Below are 22,460 nucleotides of genomic sequence, written 5' to 3' on the forward strand. Positions count from 1 at the left end.
ACGGAGTGACAAATCCCAGTCTCGATCCATACTAACTCAACTAACACCTTCGGAGCGTTGCGACGTTTGATACACACAAAGCATTCCTCCGGTGTCAGTGAGTTATATGATCTCATGGTCATAGGAATAAATACTTGACACGCAAAAAACAGTAGCAACAAAATGACACGATCAACATGCTACATCTATTAGTTTGGGTCTAGTTCATCACGTGATTCTCCTAATGACGTGATCCAGTTATCAAGCAACAACACCTTGTTCATAATCAGAAGACACTGACTATCTTTGATCAACTGGCTAGCCAACTAGAGGCTTGCTAGGGACGGTGTTTTGTCTATGTATCCACACATGTAAATGAGTCTTCATTCAATACAATTATAGCATGGATAATAAACGATTATCTTGATACAGGAATTATAATAATAACTATATTTATTATTGCCTCTAGGGCATAATTCCAACAGGTACGGCTCATACCGTCGTCTGGCTAGGCCTCGCTTGCTTTATACGCTTCTTGCCATAGCCAACGCATTATGTAACAAGGCTCGCTAGCTGCTGAATGTATACCACCACTAGTACAAAATAGACCTTACGTTTGGATCATTAGTCCTGGTTTGATTTGGGTCAGGTACTAATGCAACCATTAGTCCCGGCTCCAACGGCTAGGAGCGGCCGGGGCTCGGGCATCTTTAGTCCTGGTTCATTTTATACCTGTAGTCCCGGTTTGTGATACATACCGGGACTAAAGGTATGGTGGCAGGCTCGCGTTAGGTTGGGGCCCCCACGAGCTCATTTAGTCTCGGTTTGTATCACAAACCGGGACTAGGGGTAGCCATTTAGTCTCACGACATAGCCGATCGTTGGCATCTACGGCATGCTCTCATTTGTGTGTAGCAACCTCGATCATCTCGTGGTGTTCGTGCCGACCTCGACTTGATCTCCCTCTCCGTCGATGTCCTTGACTTGATCTCCGTCTCTGCCGCCGACATACATTCCCGTTGTTCGGACATGCGACTAGAATCGCCGGAGAGCTTGGCACATCATGCCGGTGCCGCAAGGTGGTGGAAGTTTGCGTCATGGTTTACCATTGACATTGAGAGGTCCTTGCTAAGCTCAAGTAGTTATGCACCAACGTCGCATATGCTATTTTCCATGTCCAATGCCCTCCCGGGCATGCGTCTAGCGTGAACAAACGACCTCTTGGATGAGTAGTCGAGCCGTCTGCCACGAGACGAATGGCCTCGTGGATGACTTTCATTTAATTTTCCTTTTCGTTGAGAGAATAAAATTGCATCTCTTTAGTAAGCAACAATGAACAGTGGTTTAGTTAACCAGCTCGCTGGTGCATTACGCCAACCTCAAGGTCGCTGGTTTGACTCACAATGTACGTCAATATTAGTCATTTTTCTTGTCTCGCCCACTAATAAGTGGGTCCCACGTGTATGGAGAGTCGGACCGGTTGACGTGGCATGTCTGGTGGGCTGTTGTATACGTAAATTGTATGTGCAACCATATCTCAGGATGGTGCTCCAAGTTTAGGGACCGTATTGAGTCGGTATCCTCAAGTATAAGGACCGCACTGATACACTTCGTGAATTTGAGGACTGTTTTGGACCTAGCCAACAAGTTTAGGGGCCAACGATGCATTTTACTTCAAAGGAGAGTGAGAGGAGGAAGAGGAAAAAATCAAAAAAGAAAAGGAAATGGGCAAAGCTCTCTGCCGCACAACTTGGGTTTCGAGATGAGATGAGACTGAAACTCTCTTTGACTTGTCTTACTCTTCTCTCAACGAACGCCGAGAAAGCGACGGAAATCAATGAAACCCGGTAAAAGATAATCACCAGGAAACAAGGAAGGAAAGAAGGGAGAGCAGAGAGAGTGTGTGAGTGAGGAGGTTCGTTCTTCTCTCCGTAGTCCGTACTACTTGATTTACCATACTACAGTATATAAACAAGAAAGAGAAATCTCCAGCCTTGTTTTCTTCCTCCCGTCTGCGGCCTTGAACTGCCCTCCGGAAGAAACCAGGGTTGGGAAAAGGCGGAGGGAGAGGAGGGGGGGCATGCCCATGGTGAGGAAGCATGGATGGCAGCTCCCAGCGCACACATTCCAGGTCAGAATTCCATCTTCTTTCTCGCTATGCTCAAAGATGCCCCAGTCTACACTAGTAAAATTTCAATTTGCTGGGGGGCCGTCTTCCCTTCCCTTGCCATGCAAGCACCGCGAGAAAGTTGCGGCTTGGCTTCAGATCAGTCGCCAGAATTCAGTTACCACTTCGTCTTCTACACCCCTTCTTTTGTGTGCCTAATGTACTACTCCTGTTTAATCGGACCAACTTGTATATCTCTAGGGCGTGATGCTCGCGAGAATGATTATTGCTCCTACTTTTTTTTAGCAAAAAGTCAGGGGCTGTATCAACTGTTTCAGCCTCGGGTTAATTTTTTTTGGCAAGATTTGGGCCAACTATCTAGGGCAGGCTGGTCTATAGCCCCTGACCTGATTCCTCCATCTAGTAGGCATGAACCTGTGGCATGTTCTGTGATCTCCCGTCTTGTAATCTTCAAGTGGGAATCCCCTTTAGCATCGTCCTGATTTTTTCTATTTATATCTGGGTGACCCCCCTTTTCCTAATTATATCATGGATTGATTTCTGGTGGTACGTAGAATTCAATTGAACTCATCTCCTGCAGAAATGTCTTGCCATGGCATTGGTTGGTTCAGGGAATATACACTGTTGCTTAATGAATTACTTCCAACTTTTCTCCAATACGCTATTCCAATGAAATTGTGTGTTTAAGTGTGCTAAAAGAGGAGACAGAACTTGCAGAGTCCAACTGTACCTGACTACCTGTGATGCCCTACTGGTGGTTGCATTATATAAGAGAGGCATAAGACATTATTATGATGTCAGAAAGTAATACATTTATGCCATGCTGCATTTTATAAGTTCTGCTATCTATAGATAGTCATACGCCTCTATTATTATTATTTTTGAATGAAAGGGGTTTCCCCCATGCCCCATCTTTATAGAATGAAGCAAAGCAAGTCTCACAATCCCGCAGCAAACACTGCACCACCTCAAACAGCTAGAAGGAAACTAAAACATCCTGGGGCTTAAGGCCCTATACTAAACAAGCAACCAACAGGTGAGAGCAGAAGTTTCTCTCAAAACCCGAAAAAGACTCCTAAACTTTTTATTACAGGCCAGACAAGGAAACAGAAAGACTAAATCTTATTCAGGCGATCCCGTCTCCACCTCCACGGCCTCTCTGCTTCACCTCCAAGCAATCCGAAGCAGCTCCCCACGTCTCTTGTCCAGCAGCCGGATACATCTTTGTAGGAGCACTGCCTGAGCATCGTCACAGAGAATTTTCCATTGATTCAGATACGTACTTAACTTGGCAAGGATGCATTTTACACTTCTCCAAGAACGCCCCTGAAAACAGAATTCATTTCTTAGTTTCCAAATGCTCCACAAGGAGGCGGCAACAACCAAATTAAGCACAACATATTTCTTAGGATTATGCCACAAATTTATAATCTCTTCAAAACAAGAGATTTTTTGAATACCAAAGTTTTCAGAGACAAAATCCCACATTTGTTGTGCAACAATACACTCAAAAAACAGATGATGTACAGATTCAGAGTTTTCACAGAATAAACAAGTAGAATCTTCCACAGGTCTACGTTTCTCAATATTATCCCTAGTCAGAACTTTATTGTAGACACACAGCCACAAAAAAACATGATTTTTTTGGGGGCATATAACTTTCCAGAGCTTATTGCCAATAGCAGAAACCACACCACCAAAATACTGCTTGAACACTATGTTTGCTTAATATATGGCTGTATGCATCCCTCGATGCAGAGGCCGGGGCGAGGCCTCCTTTTCTAAAAAAGCAGAAACCACACCACCAAAATTGATTTTTTCATAGAAAGATTTAACAGAGTAAACGCCATTAGATTCTAAAGTCCAAATAGGCGTGTCAACATCATTCGAGAGATCAAAACTCTTCCCAACCTCTACTAATTGATCCCAAAGAGCTAATCCTGCCTCTCTTATTTTCTTACTCCATCTTTTACGGTTCGTCTTAAACTGATAAAAAATAAATCAAATATGTCTCAATGTTGTCAACTTTCATACTGCTGGACAGGGGAATGACTGGGTTCTTAATCTCTTGTTTTAACAGATCGTCGCAATTACTGTTTTCTTCCTTCTGGTGGTTGCATTTTATGCCTTCTTTGCACCGTTTCTTGGAAAGCAAATCCTTGAGTATGTCGCAGTCGGTATCTACACTCCTGTGGTAAGCCTACCATACTGCACATATGTTGTATTTCTTTCAGGAATTGTTACTTGTGCCCTGCATTTATCGTTTCTCCTTCTCGCGGCAACTCCATCAGGCATTCGTTGTCTTCATCCTGTATATCCGGTGCACTAGCATAAACCCTGCAGATCCTGGCATCATGTCAAAGTTTGACGATGGATATGTCAATGCACCAGAAAGTAATACTGGCTTGCAGGGTACCAAGTTGCCTGAAAAAACTGGCATTGCTACTGGAACAAACTCCCCAACATCTACTTGTAGAAGCTCTCGAGATGGGCGTACTAACCATGGAGGTTTGGCTGCTGGAGATACAGATATAAATATAAGAACGCAACCACTAAGAAGAAGATCAGGATGCTATTTCGGAGGCTTTATTTGTGCTTTGTTTCTTAAGGAGGATTGCAGGAAATCTGATGATTCAGAGAATCAAGTTGATGCCGAAGATGCACTGTTTTGCACATTATGTAATGCTGAGGTACACTCATATATGTGGATGTTTAAGTTTGAACTGTTTGATTGCTCATGTCTTGGATTAAGGGTATGTTTAATTTTTGTCCAAAACTAACCCTGCCAACGTTTTGTCATAGCCAGAAAAAAATTTCCTTGTTTGGATGGTTGCCAAACTTTTGACATGCCCATGCCAACCTGCCCTCTCTAGTTCATTTTTCTTGCCAACATTGGCCAAATCATGGGCAAGCAAAACCTTGGCCAAAGTTCTGGCTAGCCAAAAATTTGGTAGGGTGTACTTTGGCTCAAAACCAAACATACCCTTGGTCAACAGGTCCTATCTGTTTTAGCTGCTGCATTGACTTCGCTACTCCCTTTGTTCATAAATATAAGATGTTCTAACTCTTTTCTGAATCGGATGTATATAGACATAGCGATAAACGTGGCTGCAATATTGATCTTGCTAATTTACAAAGAGACCGTTTCAGGTTCGCAAATTCAGTAAACATTGCAGAAGTTGTGACAAGTGTGTGGATGGATTTGATCATCACTGCCGGGTATTCGCTACACCCAAACTATATTTCCTTCAGTTTTAATTTGCATACCTGATTTCTTTTGCATCTACTGCAGTGGCTAAATAACTGTGTTGGACGCAAGAACTATTTCACATTTTTTGCTCTGATGACTACTAGTCTCATCTGGGTCTGTAAAGTTCCTTATCTGTTACCTAATTTTCAGTTTAAATACGTATTTAACATCACATGATAATTTATTCATCTTCTTGCTAGCTGAATCTATTTTTGATATCCTGTATGCCAGCTTGCTATTGAAGTTGGAGTAGGCATTGCTGTTCTTGTTATGTGCTTCGTCAACACAAATGCAGAAAAAATTATTCAAGACAAGCTTGGGAATGGATTAACCCGTCCTCCGTTTGCAACTATCGTAGTAAGTTGTCATTCTTTATTGCTACAAGTATTTAATATGGGAGGCCATGATTAGACGCCTAGAACTGTATAGCTCTGAAAGAACTAGTTTAGTGTGTTCTTCTTTTCATATTATTTTTTGCTAGACTGTATACTGAAATGTGTATTTCTGGTGTGCAGGGAATATTTACTCTTCTTTCCCTAGTTGCCTGCGTACCTTTGGGAGAACTCTTCTTCTTCCACATGCTATTGATCAGAAAGGTTGTCTTGCAATTCCCACCGAGTGTAGAATGTATTCAAAGGTCTAGTTGTTTGATTGAATTGTTACATTCATTGCTCTGCCTGCATCAGGGGATCACCACTTATGAATATGTTGTTGCAATGAGAGCTATGAGTGAAGTGCCTCAAGATGAAGAGGAAGATGAGAGAGCAAACATTATTTACTCCCCAACAAATTCAGCAACTAGTGGGTTCAGCGGCGGAAGTTCGCTTGGTCTTCACTACAAGGGTGCATGGTGCACACCTCCAAGGATTTTCGTTGATCAGGTAATATTGGTGAATTTTGAGCTTGCTAAATAGTCCGATATTATTATATCCCCGAGGGTTCAGTAAGAAACTGTGCAAAAAATGTGTAATAAATTGTTTGGCTGCATTGTTACTGAGTTTTGTCGTATTGCTGTCAACTATGGCACACACAGGATGAAGTTATCCCACATTTGGAGCGCGGCATGGTACCATCTACCGTGGACCCTGATGACAGTGGATATGCTGAAAGGCCAAACAAAGCCAAGAGGCAAGTCAAAATCAGTGCCTGGAAACTTGCAAAGCTGGACGGCAATGAGGCGATGAAAGCTGCTGCAAGAGCTCGGGCGTCATCCTCCGTCCTCCGGCCCATAGGTGCGCGCGGCCTTGGCTCCACTGGCACGCAGAGTGTCGTGAGCCAGGATGAGTACGGGCAAAGTGCTAGCAGTGTGAGCAGCCCAGTCCACATCCACAAGCTTGCACCTCACACCCAGATGAATGTGCCGCCTCCTCGCCCACCGGAGAGGCCTGGTTTTCCAACCACGCAGACGCAGGCAACCAACCCAAGAATGTTCCAGTCGGCAACGTCCTATGCTCGCGAGAACCGAAGAGCGTCGGTTGCTTGGGATCAAGATGCTGGTCGGTATGTGTCGGTGGCATCCGCACCTGCAAGACCTGGGGGTGGTTCTTCTGCTGCCCAACCTGCTAGAGCGCCGCGTTTCCTGGAAAACCCAAGTGGTGGCAGAAATCTTGCTCCAATGAGTGCTTCTTCCTCGGCATTGCCATCTGGACAGCCCTCTGAGAAACTGGCCTACTCTGGACAGTCGATATTCTTGGGCGGGCCGGTTCTGGGCGCTGCTGTTAAATCTGCAAGGAACGAGGCCAACACAGAAGCACGGCCAGATGATAGTGGGGAGCTCAACGCCGATGAGCACTATACAAGGGGGCCAACGGCCGAGTCTTTCCCCGCGGAAACATTTCAAAAGAAACCACCATTCAACAGGTGAAGCGCAAACAAACCATAGATGGCAGCAAACCGTCCGGCCAGATCATAGCTGAGCAATGTGGACACGCCAAGACATGTGGGCAATCACAGGTCCATTGACTGCAGGTGCAACCCTAAAAGAGTCTGCAGGCGATCTTTGGACTTTGGAGTATGGAAGGGGGATCATTTACTGTCAAGTTATGCATCTGAATGGAGCATAACATTTCTTTCTCAGAAGACCCAGTGACATATGAAACAGAAATTCGGAAACAAAAGCAGAACAGCCAATTGGCTTCGGTGTTAACATTTTTGGTTCCCTCGTTGTGGTGCTCGGTAGCTTCATTTAACAGGAAACTAAAACATATCATGGTACTATTTAAGAGCATCTCCAAAGGATGAGTAAATTGCACAAAACCACCACTTTAAAGGCTAGGTCAGTTTATCCTCAAAAAAATAAAAAAATAAAAAAAGGTTAGGTCAGCAGAAAATAGTATGTTACATTTTTGTTGCAGAAAACTAAGGGCCGGTTCTTTTCGCCTCATAATTCTTCAGAATCATAATTGAAAATTGCGTACAGATTCGTCTGGCCACATAATTGCCTGTCCAGTTCTTTTCTGTCATTCCAACATATAATTATTGTCTGTCATTCCAACATATAATTATTGTATGAGTTGTCCAACATATAATTATTGTATGAGTTGTCCGTTGAAATGTCTCAAACGCCTCTAGATTGAAATGATTGATCAATTGCTAACACTTCACTATTTCTAACAGCTTATGTATAATATGAAAACAAAAAAGAAAATTTAGAACCAGCGTTGGAAATGTCATTGCTTAATATTACAAGTTAAAAGCGAGTTGCAAACTACAATTGATGATGGATCTCAAGGTACAAGACTGACAACAATAGCCTTACGTGTAGTGGTCATGCTACCGTCATCTTCAGGTGGTAAAGCATTGGCTGTAGTGCCCTAGATGTAAACCTTCCCTATTTGGAACCTATTGCAGTGGGTCCACCTTGTCAGAGATTTGATGTTATCATTTGTGCCATGACTTCTTGTGATGATCCTTGTATTTTTTCCTTCCTTGCATGCATGCATAGCATATCATTGCATGCCTTGTCTTATGTTGTTGCTATATGATTTTAGCATTTCATGTGGTGTGGTGATCTTGTGGTTAGCTACCTTGTGTTGCATGTGTTCTTGTGTGTGTGTTGAGGGGCTACTATGAGTTCATGTGATGGTAGTACTAAGGTAGTGGGGCTTGTCATATTTACAAAACCCCTCTCTCTCTCTCCTTATTCCCTAATTCAAATATTTATTTGTTCGTTCCCTGTTTTAAAAATAGCTGTTGTTTAGAGTATATTGTGAGAGTAAAGTTGTGCTAGCTTGGTGATTTTTAAAAGTGTTTTAATCAGGTGCAATAAGTACAAAACAGAGGCATTAATTCTGTTTTGTGAAATATTATCTGCTCCTAAAAATCTTGATCTTATTTTATTTAAATAGGTCATATTTTTATATGACTAGGGGGTATTTTCTTTTGAATTTATCTGAGTAGTTTTTCCCTTGTATTATTTTTCCTTTCTGGCCTTTCTTTTAAATAGAAGCAGCACAGGTTTTCCTTTCTGTCTACATAGCGCCAGTGGGCTCCCTTTCCCTGGCGGCCCACTTCTCTCCCTCTCACGCACAGGAGCCCACGCGCGCGTCCCTCCTTCTCCTACCTAACACCGTCCACACCCCTCTGCTTCTTTCCGTCAGTAGCAGAGAGAGAGAGAGAGAGAGAGAGAGAGAGAGAGAGAGAGAGATGCCGCCGTTGCACTAATGTCGAGGGGCCCTTATAACCTGGGCATCCGTGCCCCGCCCTCGCCTAGGGTTCCTCTCCATTCCCTCCTGCCGCCGCCACCTCTCTTCTCCCCATCTCCATCTCTCTTCTTCTTCTTTCCCTGGTAAGCTTCTGTAGGAGTAGCAGAGAGAGAGAGAGAGATCATCGCCGCATCTACCCCGCTGTCTCCGTCGAGCAGCGTCGGTGACCATGTCCGGGGGCTCGTGGAAGGCGCCCGCGTTCCATTCCCGCCGTCATTGAGGTCGAGGGACGACCACAACGACGGGCAGGAGCTCTTCACTGGCGTGGTCCTGGCGAACTTCTTCCTCTTCTTCGGCCCGGCAGCAGCAGTTCGTCTTCTTCCTCGTCATCGCCTCGTCGCCGTGGGGTCTTCCCCTACCTTCCCGAGGTGATGCAGCCCTCCTCCCTCCTTCTTCCTCGCGGGGCTCGGCCGTAGATCGCCGGAGTTCTCTCTATACCGAGAGGCAGATCGGTCTTGTGCAGGTGGTTTTTCTGCTGCCTTGCGTTCGGTGTGGTGGTGCAAGAGAGGGGCTCCCTCCCCCCTCGTAGTAGCAGCGCCGAGGCTAGTTTGGATCCCCTCACCGACGTTGAGCCGTGGTAGACCAGCACCACGTCGGCTTCTCTGTCGCCGTGCTCCTCTCCCGTAGCAAGCAGCAGATCGTTGTAGTGTGTGTGTATCTTCTCTGTCGGGTGCGCCATGTAGGTGTGTAGCAGTAGCAGGGGAGCTCTCCCCTTCGTGTTGCATCGCCATGGTGGAGGGACTCTTCCCGTAGCATAGCAGCAGCAACCATTCTGCTCCAGCCGCCTCCCTGTCGCCGGCATGCAGAGCAATAGGATCAGGTGCATGTGCTAGCTTATCCTGATAGATCCCCTATATCTAACAGTAATCGTTTCGTAGCCTAGCGGTAGCAGCTTGTGGTGCCTGATGAGAGGGCGCGGGTTCGATCCCCCCTCGGCACATCTTTTATTTCTGATTTTTTTATGCACAGCAGCAAACAGGGACATGTTACTCTGCTTACTTCCCTTACTTGTCGAGCAAGAACCTAGTAGCAGAGTGGTGTAGTTCCTGTGTGGTGATACAGGAGGTTGTGGGTTCGAATCCCTCCCTGCCCTTTTAATTTTTTTTGATGTTGATGTGCATATCTGTTTTGCTATGTGTTGTTGCTTAGTTGCTGCAAATGCTTGGCCTCATGTGGGTATTTAATCCACTCACATCAGTATGTTGTTCTTAGTGTTGATGCTAGCAAGAGTAGGGTGCATGGTAGATATAACTTGTGAAGGTAAGCATGCATATATTTGAGAGCATATGTGTGTGTGTGTGTGTGTGTGTAAGTAGATGTGTGTGTGTTCTCCTTGTGAGTGTTTGTCACCAAGTGGTGATGTATAAGTAGGGTGTGAGCCTTGTGAACGAAAGTGGATCTAATCACTAGCTTGTGAAAGTGATGTGTTGTACGTGTGTGGATAAAAACAGCCCCACTTGCAACTTGTGCACCTCCTCATGTTAATATGAGAGAGGGCATGATGTGTGTGTGGGTGGGTGATCTAGTGAGAGAAGTGGTTTTGATGTTGATGTGCATGGCACAAACATGGGGTTCAAACCCTCATGTCCATTTTGTCTTTGTGCACATGAACATAGCTATGTGGTAGTTGATCTAGTGTGTGCACATGAGATGTTGCACTATTCAATTTGTAGAAATCTAGGTAGTTTTCCTTCCTAGTTTGTGGCCACTTGCTATAAACAAGTGTATGCATATTTTTTATGTTTTTGGGGTAGAATCTCCCAAGGAATCCATTGGTGAACTTAGTTTTGTCATTGGAACATTTTCTGGAGATGACATATTTTCATTTTCTTCTATGTTTGGAGCTTGGTCCCATGAGATGAGGTGAGCCTTTGTGATTGTTTCTTGGTTGTGGTAGTAGAGGGTGACCCCCTCTAACTCATGTTGGTTTCATCTCATGATTAGGATTCCATATGTGCAAGTTATGCCCACTCAAAGTAGACTTGGGGCTGAAATTCCAGATTAGTGAAAACCTGATATTTTCACCAAGTCTGAGAATCTGGTTATATTTTCTTCCCCTGTAGATGAGGTTTTGCTGGTCATTGTGTTATGATCTAGCCTTAGTTTAGTGCTAGGAATTTGGACCTGATATGTTTGTGAATATCCCTGTTAAATTTCATCCCATTTGGAGTCCAGTAGGTTATGTTTTGGCTGCTGTCAAAAAGCTTCAGAACAAAGACAGAAAGTCAGGTGCAGGAATTTTCACCAAGTCCCTGAGATCTGATGGTTTTGGGAAAGTTTGCAGCCTTGTATCTTCCTGTGTATAATTCCTGTTTGTGTGATTCTTGCTTGCGCTGGTAGTATTCTTGGCTAGCTACAGCCGCATATATTATTTGTCATAGTTGGGTGGCTGTAGGTGCTTTGCATGTAGCTCACAAAGTGCTATGATGCAGTTTATGGCAGATTGTGTAGTTTTGTCATTTTGAAGTTTGTCAGTGCTTAATTGATGTTGTGGTGTTCTTCCTTACTCCAATCCATTCATGTTGGGTATGTTATATGTCTTGGCAACCTGGGAATACCAGATTTGTGCCATTTGAGTGTGTGGTGTTGATTTTGACACGTAGGGCTTCATATCTTGTTTCGTTGATTCCCGTTGATCTGTAGCTCCGATTGTAATGTTCTTTATATGGTTTTGCATCGTTTTCACGAGACGCATCTGATCATGTCATTATCATGCATATCAAAATAGCTTAGGGTACAGTTCTGTCCAGAAACTTGTATTAGCTTCTTTTGCTTGTGCTAGTGATAGAAATTAGTGATGCATGCTTATATTCATCTCATGCATCATGTGCTTGTTGCATCTTGAGGTGCTGTTTTTCATTGGTTGTTATTCTTATGTTGGGTAGCACCGGGATCGAAGAACGAGTACGTGGATTCGGGAGAGTACGCGAAGGACGATCAAGAACCATTCCAAGCTGAGGATATCACAGGCAAGATGATATGACCTTGATGATGGGGAACGTCGCATGGGAAACAAAAAATTTCCTACGCGCACGAAGACCTATCATGGTGATGTCCATCTACGAGAGGGGATGAGTGATCTACGTACCCTTGTAGATCGTACAACAGAAGCGTTAGAGAACGCGGTTGATGTAGTGGAACGTCCTCACGTCCCTCGATCCGCCCCGCGAACAATCCCGCGATCAGTCCCACGATCTAGTACCGAACGGACGGCACCTCCGCGTTCAGCACACGTACAGCTCGACGATGATCTCGGCCTTCTTGATCCAGCAAGAGAGACGGAGAGGTAGAAGAGTTCTCCGGCAGCGTGACGGCGCTCCGGAGGTTGGTGATGATCTCGTCTCAGCAGGGCTCCGCCCGAGCTCCGCAGAAACACGATCTAGAGGAAAAACTATGGAGGTATGTGGTCGGGCAGCCGTGAGAAAGTCGTCTCAAATCTGCCATAAAAGCCCCATATATATAGGAGGAGGGAGGGGGACCTTGCCTTGGGGTCCAAGGGACTCCCAAGGGGTCGTCCGAGCCAAGGGGGGGAGGACTCCCCCCCCAAACCGAGTTGGACTTGGTTTGGTGGGAGGAGTCCCCCTCCCTTCCCACTTCTCCCTCCCTTTTTTTTTTCTTTTCCTTCGATTTTCTTATCTTGGCGCATAGGCTCCCTTGGGGCAGTCCCACCAGCCCACTAAGGGCTGGTGTGTCTCCCCAAAAGCCTATGGGCTTCCCCGGGGTGGGTTGCCCCCCCCGGTGAACTCCCGGAACCCATTCGTCATTCCCGGTACATTCCCGGTAACTCCGAAAACCTTCCGGTAATCAAATGAGGTCATCCTATATATCAATCTTCGTTTCCGGACCATTCCGGAAACCCTCGTGACGTCCGTGATCTCATCCGGGACTCCGAACAACATTCGGTAACCAACCATATAACTCAAATACGCATAAAACAACGTCGAACCTTAAGTGTGCAGACCCTGCGGGTTCGAGAACTATGTAGACATGACCCGAGAGACTCCTCGGTCAATATCCAACAGCGGGACCTGGATGCACATATTGGATCCTACATATTCTACGAAGATCTTATCGTTTGAACCTCAGTGCCAAGGATTCGTATAATCCCGTATGTCATTCCCTTTGTCCTTCGGTATGTTACTTGCCCGAGATTCGATCGTCAGTATCCGTATACCTATTTCAATCTCGTTTACCGGCAAGTCTCTTTACTCGTTCCGTAATACAAGATCCCGCAACTTACACTAAGTTACATTGCTTGCAAGGCTTGTGTGTGATGTTGTATTACCGAGTGGGCCCCGAGATACCTCTCCGTCACACGGAGTGACAAATCCCAGTCTTGATCCATACTAACTCAACTAACACCTTCGGAGATACCTGTAGAGCATCTTTATAGTCACCCAGTTACGTTGCGACGTTTGATACACACAAAGCATTCCTCCGGTGTCAGTGAGTTATATGGTCTCATGGTCATAGGAATAAATACTTGACACGCAGAAAACAATAGCAACAAAATGACACGATCAACATGCTACGTCTATTAGTTTGGGTCTAGTCCATCACGTGATTCTCCCAATGACGTGATCCAGTTATCAAGCAACAACACCTTGTTCATAATCAGAAGACACTGACTATCATCGATCAACTGGCTAGCCAACTAGAGGCATGCTAGGGACGGTGTTTTGTCTATGTATCCACACATGTAAATGAGTCTTCATTCAATACAATTATAGCATGGATAATAAACTATTATCTTGATACAGGAATTATAATAATAACTATACATTTATTATTGCCTCTAGGGCATAATTCCAACACTTGATTCCATCTCTAGACTTGTTATGCTAGTTTGCGTTCCCATGTCATATTTCTCGCTGCCTACCACTGAAATATTTGCCTCTTGATATGCCATGAGCCCAAACACTGATCCCTTCCTAGCAAACTTGAATGGCTAAGTAGGCTTTGCTCAGCTACTAATGTTAGCGTTGCTAGATGCAGGTGCTTTGTCTCGTGTGATAATATGAGCTTGATATCATTATCTTAAATTCTGTTATTTAATTAATGCACCTATATACTTGGTAAATGACGGAAGGCCTAGCCTTTTGTCGGGTGCTTTGTTCCGTTATTGCCGCCTTAGTTACCGGTTACCGGTGTTTGATTCCATAATGATCGCTCCTAACACGTTCGGGGTTGTTATGAGGACCCCCTCGATAAATCGCTTAGTGATAAGACTTGTCCGGCAGGACCCAACATTGGTGTTAATTTGCTAATCACTTAATAAACTGCATAGGGAATGATCACCCCGAGGATCTTTAATCAACAACCCGGGCCAGTGCTCCTCATGAGTGTTGGTCCAAAATAGAGCACCGTGCGGGGCCATCCCGGGGCAACTCGGGAGATTTCTCTGGCCACTGTACGCTTCGCTTATCTGGCGTGTCCTGGGACTGAGATACGCGGCTCTTATCAGGGTCGTCGACACGTCGGGAGGTCCTGCTAGCCTTGTCTTACCTTAGCGATATATCTTGCGTATAGGAATCCCGGTGAAGCTTTGGTTTCCCCCAGAGTTGAGGTTTTCCTCTAAGGAATCCGACGAGATCACGAGATTCGTGATAGAGGATTACTTTGCGGCCCGTGTACGTTTGTGATGGACTAGTTGGAGCACCCCTGCATGGTTTAATCTTTCGGAAAGTCGTGCCCGCGGTTATGTGGCAACTTGGAATATTTTGTTAACATCCGGTATTAGATAACTTAAACAAAAGCTAATAAAATTGCCAAATGTGTGCGTAACCGTGACTGTCCCCTCGAAGATCTCTCTTCGATCGGGAACACGGTGGGGTTATGAATGACGTAGGTAGGTGTTCAGGATCACTTAGTGATCAAGTATTCACGACCGCTAGTGTAGTTCACCTTCATAAATGCTACGTAAGATAGCCACCAAATCAAGCTTAGGATGCTGCAACCTTAAACACTTCACCTTATCCTACCTAATAACTTGACTAGTTCTGGCACCAAGGTCTTAGATTGCTGAGTCCCCGTGGCTCACGGATTCCTCCACAATACCAACAGGTACAGGTACCCCAGAGACAGATGATCCCGACGGCACGCAGCTGGCGTGGCAGTACGATGAGGAGACATACCACCTTTACGTGAACTATCTAGAAGATTGAGGCGTGGTCGTGATTGTGGGCCTGCAGAGAGGGTAGCATAGCCTTTCTATGTTCTGTAGTCGTAGCGGAACTACCTTGGTTGTATGTGTGATGTACTCTGAGATATTTATGAGAAGACAATTGAATCCCTGATTGTCTATCTTTATTATTATGTATGTGTTGTGTTACCTATTTGCGAGACGCTTAGATGCGCTTCTTTCCAATTCGGGGCCTCGATCCCCAGATCGGAAGGACCGCATCTTGGTCGTTACATTGGCACATGTAAATGGTTGTGGAGGTTGCACATACGCATCATTGCCAAGCATCCTTCCCTTCTTGAAGGCATCGTTGCGGCTCTCATTGCTCGTCGTGGTGCTTCAGGGGAAACTCTGATCCCGGGCGGTGGCGACGCTCCGGTGTCATAACCTTCCTAAAGGTGCCGCCTTGAAGCCCATGGTTCGTCGTATGCGGCTTCATCTCTTCGCGGTGTCATGTTTACGGTTGAGTTCCCCCGTTGCTCTTGTAGTGCTAGGGGTGTTGTTGCTGGGCTCAACACCGTATCTTGTCTTGGGTGTGTGCGTGTATTGTTGTGGCGTGCGTTTGTACCAGCATGTTGATGGTGATTGCTTTATTTATAGAGCAGGGCGAAAGCCTTTTTGGTAATAGCTTTCAGATGTTTCACTTTTTCCAGCTACAACATTCACATATTAATGTCCATACCACTCTAAAATTAATAGAGCAGCAACAAAAATCAGCAGCCATCCATACAAATTGAGAGCACATATAGCAAGCCATCCATACAAATTAACAACACATAGCAGCCATCCATCAAAATTAACACCAGCACAAAGAAATAGCAGGAAGAGAGCATGTGGGAGAAGAAAGGCAGGGGTGAATAGCTCACCTGATGCGGGAAGGGAGGGCTAGTCACCCGGACGGAGGGGACGGCGACCAGGCGGACGGATCGGACGGTGTTTGGGCGGATGGAGCGGACGGCGACCGGGCGAACGGAGCGAACGGAGCAAGCGGATCTGACGAGGCCGATCTCGTGGCGCTAGCGCTAGAGAAACGAGCTGTGCGCGTGGGAGGGGGGGGGGAAGCGGTCGCTCGATGGAAATCAAGGGCTCACTCGGTTTGGATCCCCAGTGGCATTCTAGCTGTAAACTCTATTTTAATAGGGGTAATGGTCTAAACCGAACAATTCTTTTGAGGGACTGACCAGAATTGCCAACTCTCGGTAATTCCAAATTGCACTATAGTTATGGGATACTAGGATCATTCGTGGGGCACAGATGAGTTTTTATGTCATTTTCATTCCTCGGGCAGTAATTCATTGGAATTGAACCAAAAGAGCTGGTCATTAACACTATCATGTTGAACCATTTTGGTGGACATGGCCGCACTTGTTAGAATTTCATCATGTTCTTCTTCTCTCTCCCTCCCTCCCTCCCTCTCTAGGGCATCCACAATTCTGCTCACAACCAATTACCCAAATATATATTCTTTTCCCAAAAGAAGATATTCAACAACTACCATTTCTACAATGAATAAAATTCCTAGATAATTCTCATGATTTCTTTGGGCCAAATATACCTCAGAAAAGTCCTTGGCCCCACTAGGAACTTTTTCATTTGAGCCCCTCGTCCACTTTCACATTCTGGCCCATTCTTTCAAGTTGTACAACAAGTACTAGCTAGAGGGATCCAATTGCCATGAAACTTTGCACGCACACTCACCCTACTGAGTAGTGACTAACACGACTACACCAAATCTCAGTTTCAAACTCCACCTCATTTACAATTTACAAATGACAAACACCTTATGTACAGAACCTTCTAGAAGACTAGGCACTGACCTCATTACCCGTGGGTCCCCGATGCATCCTCACACACTCCCTTCTTAGAGAAAGTACAATAAGGTGACATAAGCAGGCTATAAGGATTATAATATTATATTCTTGCTTAGTTGGAGGAGAGAGAGGAGAAGAGAGAAGAGAAGCGGGCTCTTGGTGAGTAGCCAGCTGCAACACGAGAAACAAGACACTTTGTGAGATTGTAAGGTGGACCAACTACTACTAAAGTAGTACACATATAAAATTTACTATTATATATGACGGCTATTAGATTGACTCTATATGACATAACAACTCCTTATAGTCGATTGTTGCCTATATTATTAACCATGCTCTTAGCCTCCTAGCTACCATACATAGCCACCTGGCCCCAAAACCACCCAGGCGTTGGCCCCTGGTGGTGAGCGTGAGGCTGACATGCATAGAAACCGTGCGTTGTGCAGCGCCCCTACCCTGCCTACGCGGCCACCAGCCGAACCTGCATCACTGGCACCAAGACCATGTGCAACCCCCTCGCCGCTCCCCCAACTCTTCCCCCACGCTCGGCCCCAGCCTCGTCGTGGACAGGCCCCTCCACCAAGCACGACCGTGGCTCCGGCCACCGCGCGTCTGTGACCAGAGCCACATTGCGAAGCGCTATGCTGGTGCAGAAGACCTCGGTCGCTTGCTGCAGATCATCCGAGCCCGAGAGAAGCTACGTTGTAGGCCGGCGTAGGCCAGTTGGCCGTCAGCCCCAAATGCGGTGGAGCCAGGACCCCCGGCCTTGCTCCGGCCAATCAAAGGAGACCCCAGGCCTGCATTTGTCCTCACACCACCTTCTCTCCCTCTCTAACCATTACTAGCCAATGCCCTCATGCTTTCGCACCCTCCGCCCATCTCTTCAACGAAGCTCTATCTTCGGCGAGCTGAGCTGGATTAGCTCCACCCACGGATCTCCTAGAATAACCACCGCCACCGTTCGTCCTCCCTTGATCTCGTGAGCACGCCAAACCCCCAGGACCGGTCAATTAGTGCCCCCTCCTCGGAGTTCACCGAAGCCCAAAGACCACCGCCGCCTGTGAGGAAGGAAGCGACGCCGTCAGGCTACCCTTGGAGACGTTGCGGGTGTAAAGTAGGGTCTAGTTTACATATTGTATTTGTACACGTGCAGGGACACATATGTAATTGTACCATCCTGATCATCTATATATATGAAGACGTGAGGTGGATACACCATCCACGCAAAACCCTAAACCCTTGTTTTGACTTGGTATCAGATAGCCTCCTCGGCGTCGCGTGCCTCTCTCGCGCCGTCACCTTGATTCGATCTACTCCGCCGCCGCCGCGCGCCACTCATGCTTTCGCGCCGCCGCCGCCGCGCGCCACTCATGCTTTCGCACCATCGTCGCCGCGAGCTTCCGTCAGCCGCTGCGCCTCGCCCACCCACCCATGTAGCTGCAATGTCGTCCGCCGCTCTCTTGCTCTCCACCTCTGTTGGCGCCCTAGTCTCGCCAGCCACCGCCTCGGTCCCTGCTACGGTCTCCGTCCCGGCGCTCTCCGTCCGCCTCGGCCGCACCAACCTCCTGCTCTGGAAGGGCATCTCCAGCGCCATCCTCGCGGGAGCCAATCTTCATGGCTACCTTGATGGCACCGAGGCGGCTCCGGCGAAGATCGTGACCATCGGTGCCATCGACAACGCAACCACCACCGCCAACCCCACCTATCTTCTCTGGTGGACTAATGACCATAAGGTGAAGGGCTTTCTCCTCACCTCCATGGAGGAGAACATCGCATGCCTGCTCGTCGACTGCGAGTCGGCGCAAGCGGTCTGGACGGTTGTCGGTGCCATGTTCGGCTCCCAGAGCCGCGCCAATGCCCGCCACATCCGGCGTCAACTCCACACGCTGCGCAAGGAAGAGCTCTCCGCGGCTGAGTACATGCACAAGATGAAATATTTGGCTAACACCATGTCCACCGCTGGCTCACCGATCCGGGATGATGAGCTCATCGACCACATCCTCACCGGCCTTGGCTCCGCCTACAACTCCATCGCCGCGTCTCTGGGTGTAAGCGTTGCACCCATGCCCTATTCGAGCTTCTATTCACTCGTCTTGTCGTTCGAAGCATTCCAGGCACAACAAAGTGCCACCGAGGGATGGACTCCATCAGCCAACGCCGTGACTCGTTCGGGGTCGTACGACACTGGTGGCCGTCTTCCCTACTCCGAACCCTACCCATCTCACGGCGGTGGTTGGCCCACTGATGGGAACGGTCTGCCCGGACAAGGTCGCCACGACGGTCCCGACGACTCCACTGGTGGCCGCGATCGCCATCCTGGTGCAGCCGGTCACGGCCGCCAGGGTGGCGGGGGCAACGGCGGGAGCGGTCATCGTAACAATCGTTGGCGTCCCCGGTGCCAACTCTGCCGGAACTGGGGGCATGAGGCTGGCGACTGTCGCAAACACTATGACCACGACCAACACCCTCGCTCCGCCAACTCGGCCACCACCGGCACCGTCGACTTCCCCTGGGTGCTCGACAACGGAGCCACCGATCACCTAACCAGTGATCTGGAGCGCCTCCAGGTTCACGAGCGCTATGACGACAAGGATCAGGTTTAGGTGGCTAAAGGTGCAGGTTTGTCTATTTCGCATATTGGTCATTCCCGTATACCCGGTTCATCCCTACAACTCCGCAACGTTCTTCGTGTTCCACACATCACACAACACCTCCTGTCTGTTTACCGCCTTCTATGTGATAATGACGTGTTTATTGAATTTCATCGTTGTTTTTTCTTTGTTAAGGACAAGGCAACCAGGCGCGTACTTCTTTATGGTAGAAGTTATGGGGGCATCTACCCGATTCCATTTGCTCGGGTGTCCTCTTCTTCATCTCTCCATGCAGCTTCTAGCGTCAGAGTCTCGTCATCTCAATGGCATCAGCGTCTTGGTCATCCTACCAATAATGTGGTCACGTGAGTGGTCCCCGGACCATGATCTCCCGTGTTCTAGTTCCAGTAGTTCTTCGTTAGTATGTGATGCCTATCAGCGTGCTAAGAGTCGTCAACTACCTTATTCTCTGTCATATCATGTCACTATTGTACCGCTTGAATTAATACATTCAGATGTGTGGGGTCCTGCTATTGCCTCTTCGGGCGGGTACAAGTATTATGTTAGTTTTGTTGATGACTACACACGGTTTACCTGGATATACTTGCTTAAACACAAGTCTGACGTTGAGCAAGTCTTTCATATCTTTCAGGCTCATGTCGAACGCCTTCTCGACCATAAGATCAAGGATGTTCAGTCTGACTAGGGTGGCGAATACCACAAACTTCACTGCCATTTTCAACGCGCGGGCGTGTATCACCGTGTGTCCTGTGCACACACTTCCCACCAGAGCGGTGTTGCCGAGCGCAAGCACCATCATTTGGTGGAGACATGCCTTGCCTTGCTTGCTCACTCCTCTCTCCCACTTCGGTTTTGGGATGCGGCTTTTCTCACAGCATGTTCTCTTATCAACCGCATGCCCACTCCCGTTCTCAACAAGGATACACCTTTGTTTCGTCTGTTTCATGTTCAACCTAATTACTCTTTTCTTCGAGTCTTTGGGTGTGCTTGCTAGCCTAGTCTTCGCAAGTACAATGATCACAAACTTGCGTTCCGTTCCAAGATGTGTGTTTTCCTAGGTTATAGTACTCTACATAAAGGCTATAAGTGTCTTGATCGCACCTCGGGTAGAATCTATATTTCTCGCGATGTTGTTTTCGACGAGACTGTTTTTCCTTACTCCAATCCCGGAGTTTCGATGGATATTTATTCTCTTGAACATGTCATAACCTTTCCTAGTAATGAAACGGTCTCGGATGTCCATTTGCGCAAATATGACTTGTCCTATTTATCACCTAACCAGTCCCCTGCAGGCGGTCCTTTGTTCCCTTCACAGGTGGATGACAACGCTCCTACTCCCCAGGCGATCGACGTGCATGCAACTGACGTGCATGCCACGCCATCCAAGGCAGCCGCGTCTGCCTCCTCCCCGTGGGCATCCGCTGGACACCCGGGCCCATCTACTGGCGCTTGTGTGGCACCGACTGCACCCTCTGACTCTCCTGCACGGCCGCCGTCGCCTTGCTCCCCCGGTTCGCCTGCCTCTCAGGACTCACCGGAGTCTACTGCCGCTCTGTTCCCGCCCGTGTCGCCTTTTGCTGAGGAACCCTCAGCCGCGAGACCTACGGCAGGGACATCCACCACGACGTCTACTCCTCCTGTCGCGGCTGCCCAGGGTCATGCCATGGTCACTCGGCAACGCGATCACACGCGCAGGGTGAAGACTTACACAGATGGCACCGTTCGGTATGATACCGGCTACCGTGCATTCTTTGCTGCGCGTGTCTCTCATCATCAGGCTCTTGGTGCTCCCGCATGGCGTGCTGCCATGTCTGAAGAGTTTGCCGCCCTTCGTCATACTAATACCTGGGTGTTGGTGACTCGCCCACCCGGCGTTAATATTGTCGGCTGCAAATGGATCTTCAAGACTAAGCACCGGCCGAATGGATCTGTTGATAAGCACAAGGCTCGTCTTGTTGCTCCTGGTTTCACTCAACAACACGGGATTGACTATGGTGATACCTTCAGCCCAGTGGTCAAACCTGCCATAGTTTGCGTGGTGCTCTCCATCAGAGTATCTCGGGGCTGGAGCCTTCGGCAGATTGATGTGAGCAACGCATTCCTCCACGGGTTTCTTGCAGAAGACGTCTACATGCAGCAGCCGCCCGGTTTCGAGGATGCCAGGTATCCATCTCATGTTTGCAAGCTTCAGAGATCCATCTATGGTCTCAAACAATCACCTTGCCCCTGGTATGCTCGGTTGAGTTGTCGTCTTTCCCAACTTGGTTTTGTCGCCTCCGAAGCGGACACGTCGTTGTTCATCTTTTCGCATGGCGCCACTCAGATATTCATGCTGGTTTATGTTGATGATATTGTGATTGCTGGCTCTACACCTGCTGTGGTTGATCGCCTTGTGCAGGCCTTATCCGCTACCTTTCCCATCAAGGATATGGGCATGCTTGAGTACTTTCTTGGATTGGAAGCATCCTTTCATTCAGGGGGCATGATGTTGACATAGAGAAAGTATGCACTTGATCTTCTTCATCGTGTTAACATGGAGAACTGCAAGTCCACCTCTACTCCACTTACTACGTCCGAGGATCTATCACACCACATTGGTGCACTTCTGGGTTCTGGTGACTCCTTCAGGTATTGGAGTGTGGTTGGTGCGCTTCAGTATTTAACACTCACTCGTCCCGATATCTCCTTTGCTGTGAACGAAGTGTGCCAGTTTCTGTCTCAGCCTATAGAAGTTCATTGGGAAGCTGTTAAGCGCATTTTGAGGTATGTGAAAGGTACGCTAAATACAGGGCTTC

At 47.4% G+C, this 22,460-nt stretch overlaps 1 protein-coding gene across 2 annotated transcripts; it reads left to right on the forward strand.

Annotated features, from left to right (window-relative positions):
* The first annotated feature begins 1,791 nt into the window (after nt 1–1,791).
* On the forward strand, nt 1,792–7,500 carry LOC123407633 (probable protein S-acyltransferase 19). Of its 2 annotated transcripts, XM_045100811.1 has the most exons (10): nt 1,792–1,894; nt 1,972–2,110; nt 4,188–4,301; nt 4,399–4,797; nt 5,258–5,326; nt 5,400–5,471; nt 5,589–5,714; nt 5,873–5,953; nt 6,044–6,238; nt 6,391–7,500. In XM_045100811.1, exons 2-10 carry the CDS (start codon nt 2,060–2,062, stop codon nt 7,219–7,221), a joined length of 1,938 nt encoding a protein of 645 aa, XP_044956746.1. In that variant the 5' UTR covers nt 1,792–1,894; nt 1,972–2,059; the 3' UTR covers nt 7,222–7,500. The 2 variants fall into 2 exon arrangements, with proteins under 2 accessions (XP_044956746.1, XP_044956745.1); XM_045100810.1 differs by having other exon boundaries at nt 1,835–2,110.
* The last annotated feature ends 14,960 nt before the right edge of the window (nt 7,501–22,460 follow it).

The sequence above is a fragment of the Hordeum vulgare genome, chromosome 7H, assembly GCF_904849725.1.
Source record: "Hordeum vulgare subsp. vulgare chromosome 7H, MorexV3_pseudomolecules_assembly, whole genome shotgun sequence".
Classification (NCBI taxonomy): domain Eukaryota; kingdom Viridiplantae; phylum Streptophyta; class Magnoliopsida; order Poales; family Poaceae; genus Hordeum; species Hordeum vulgare.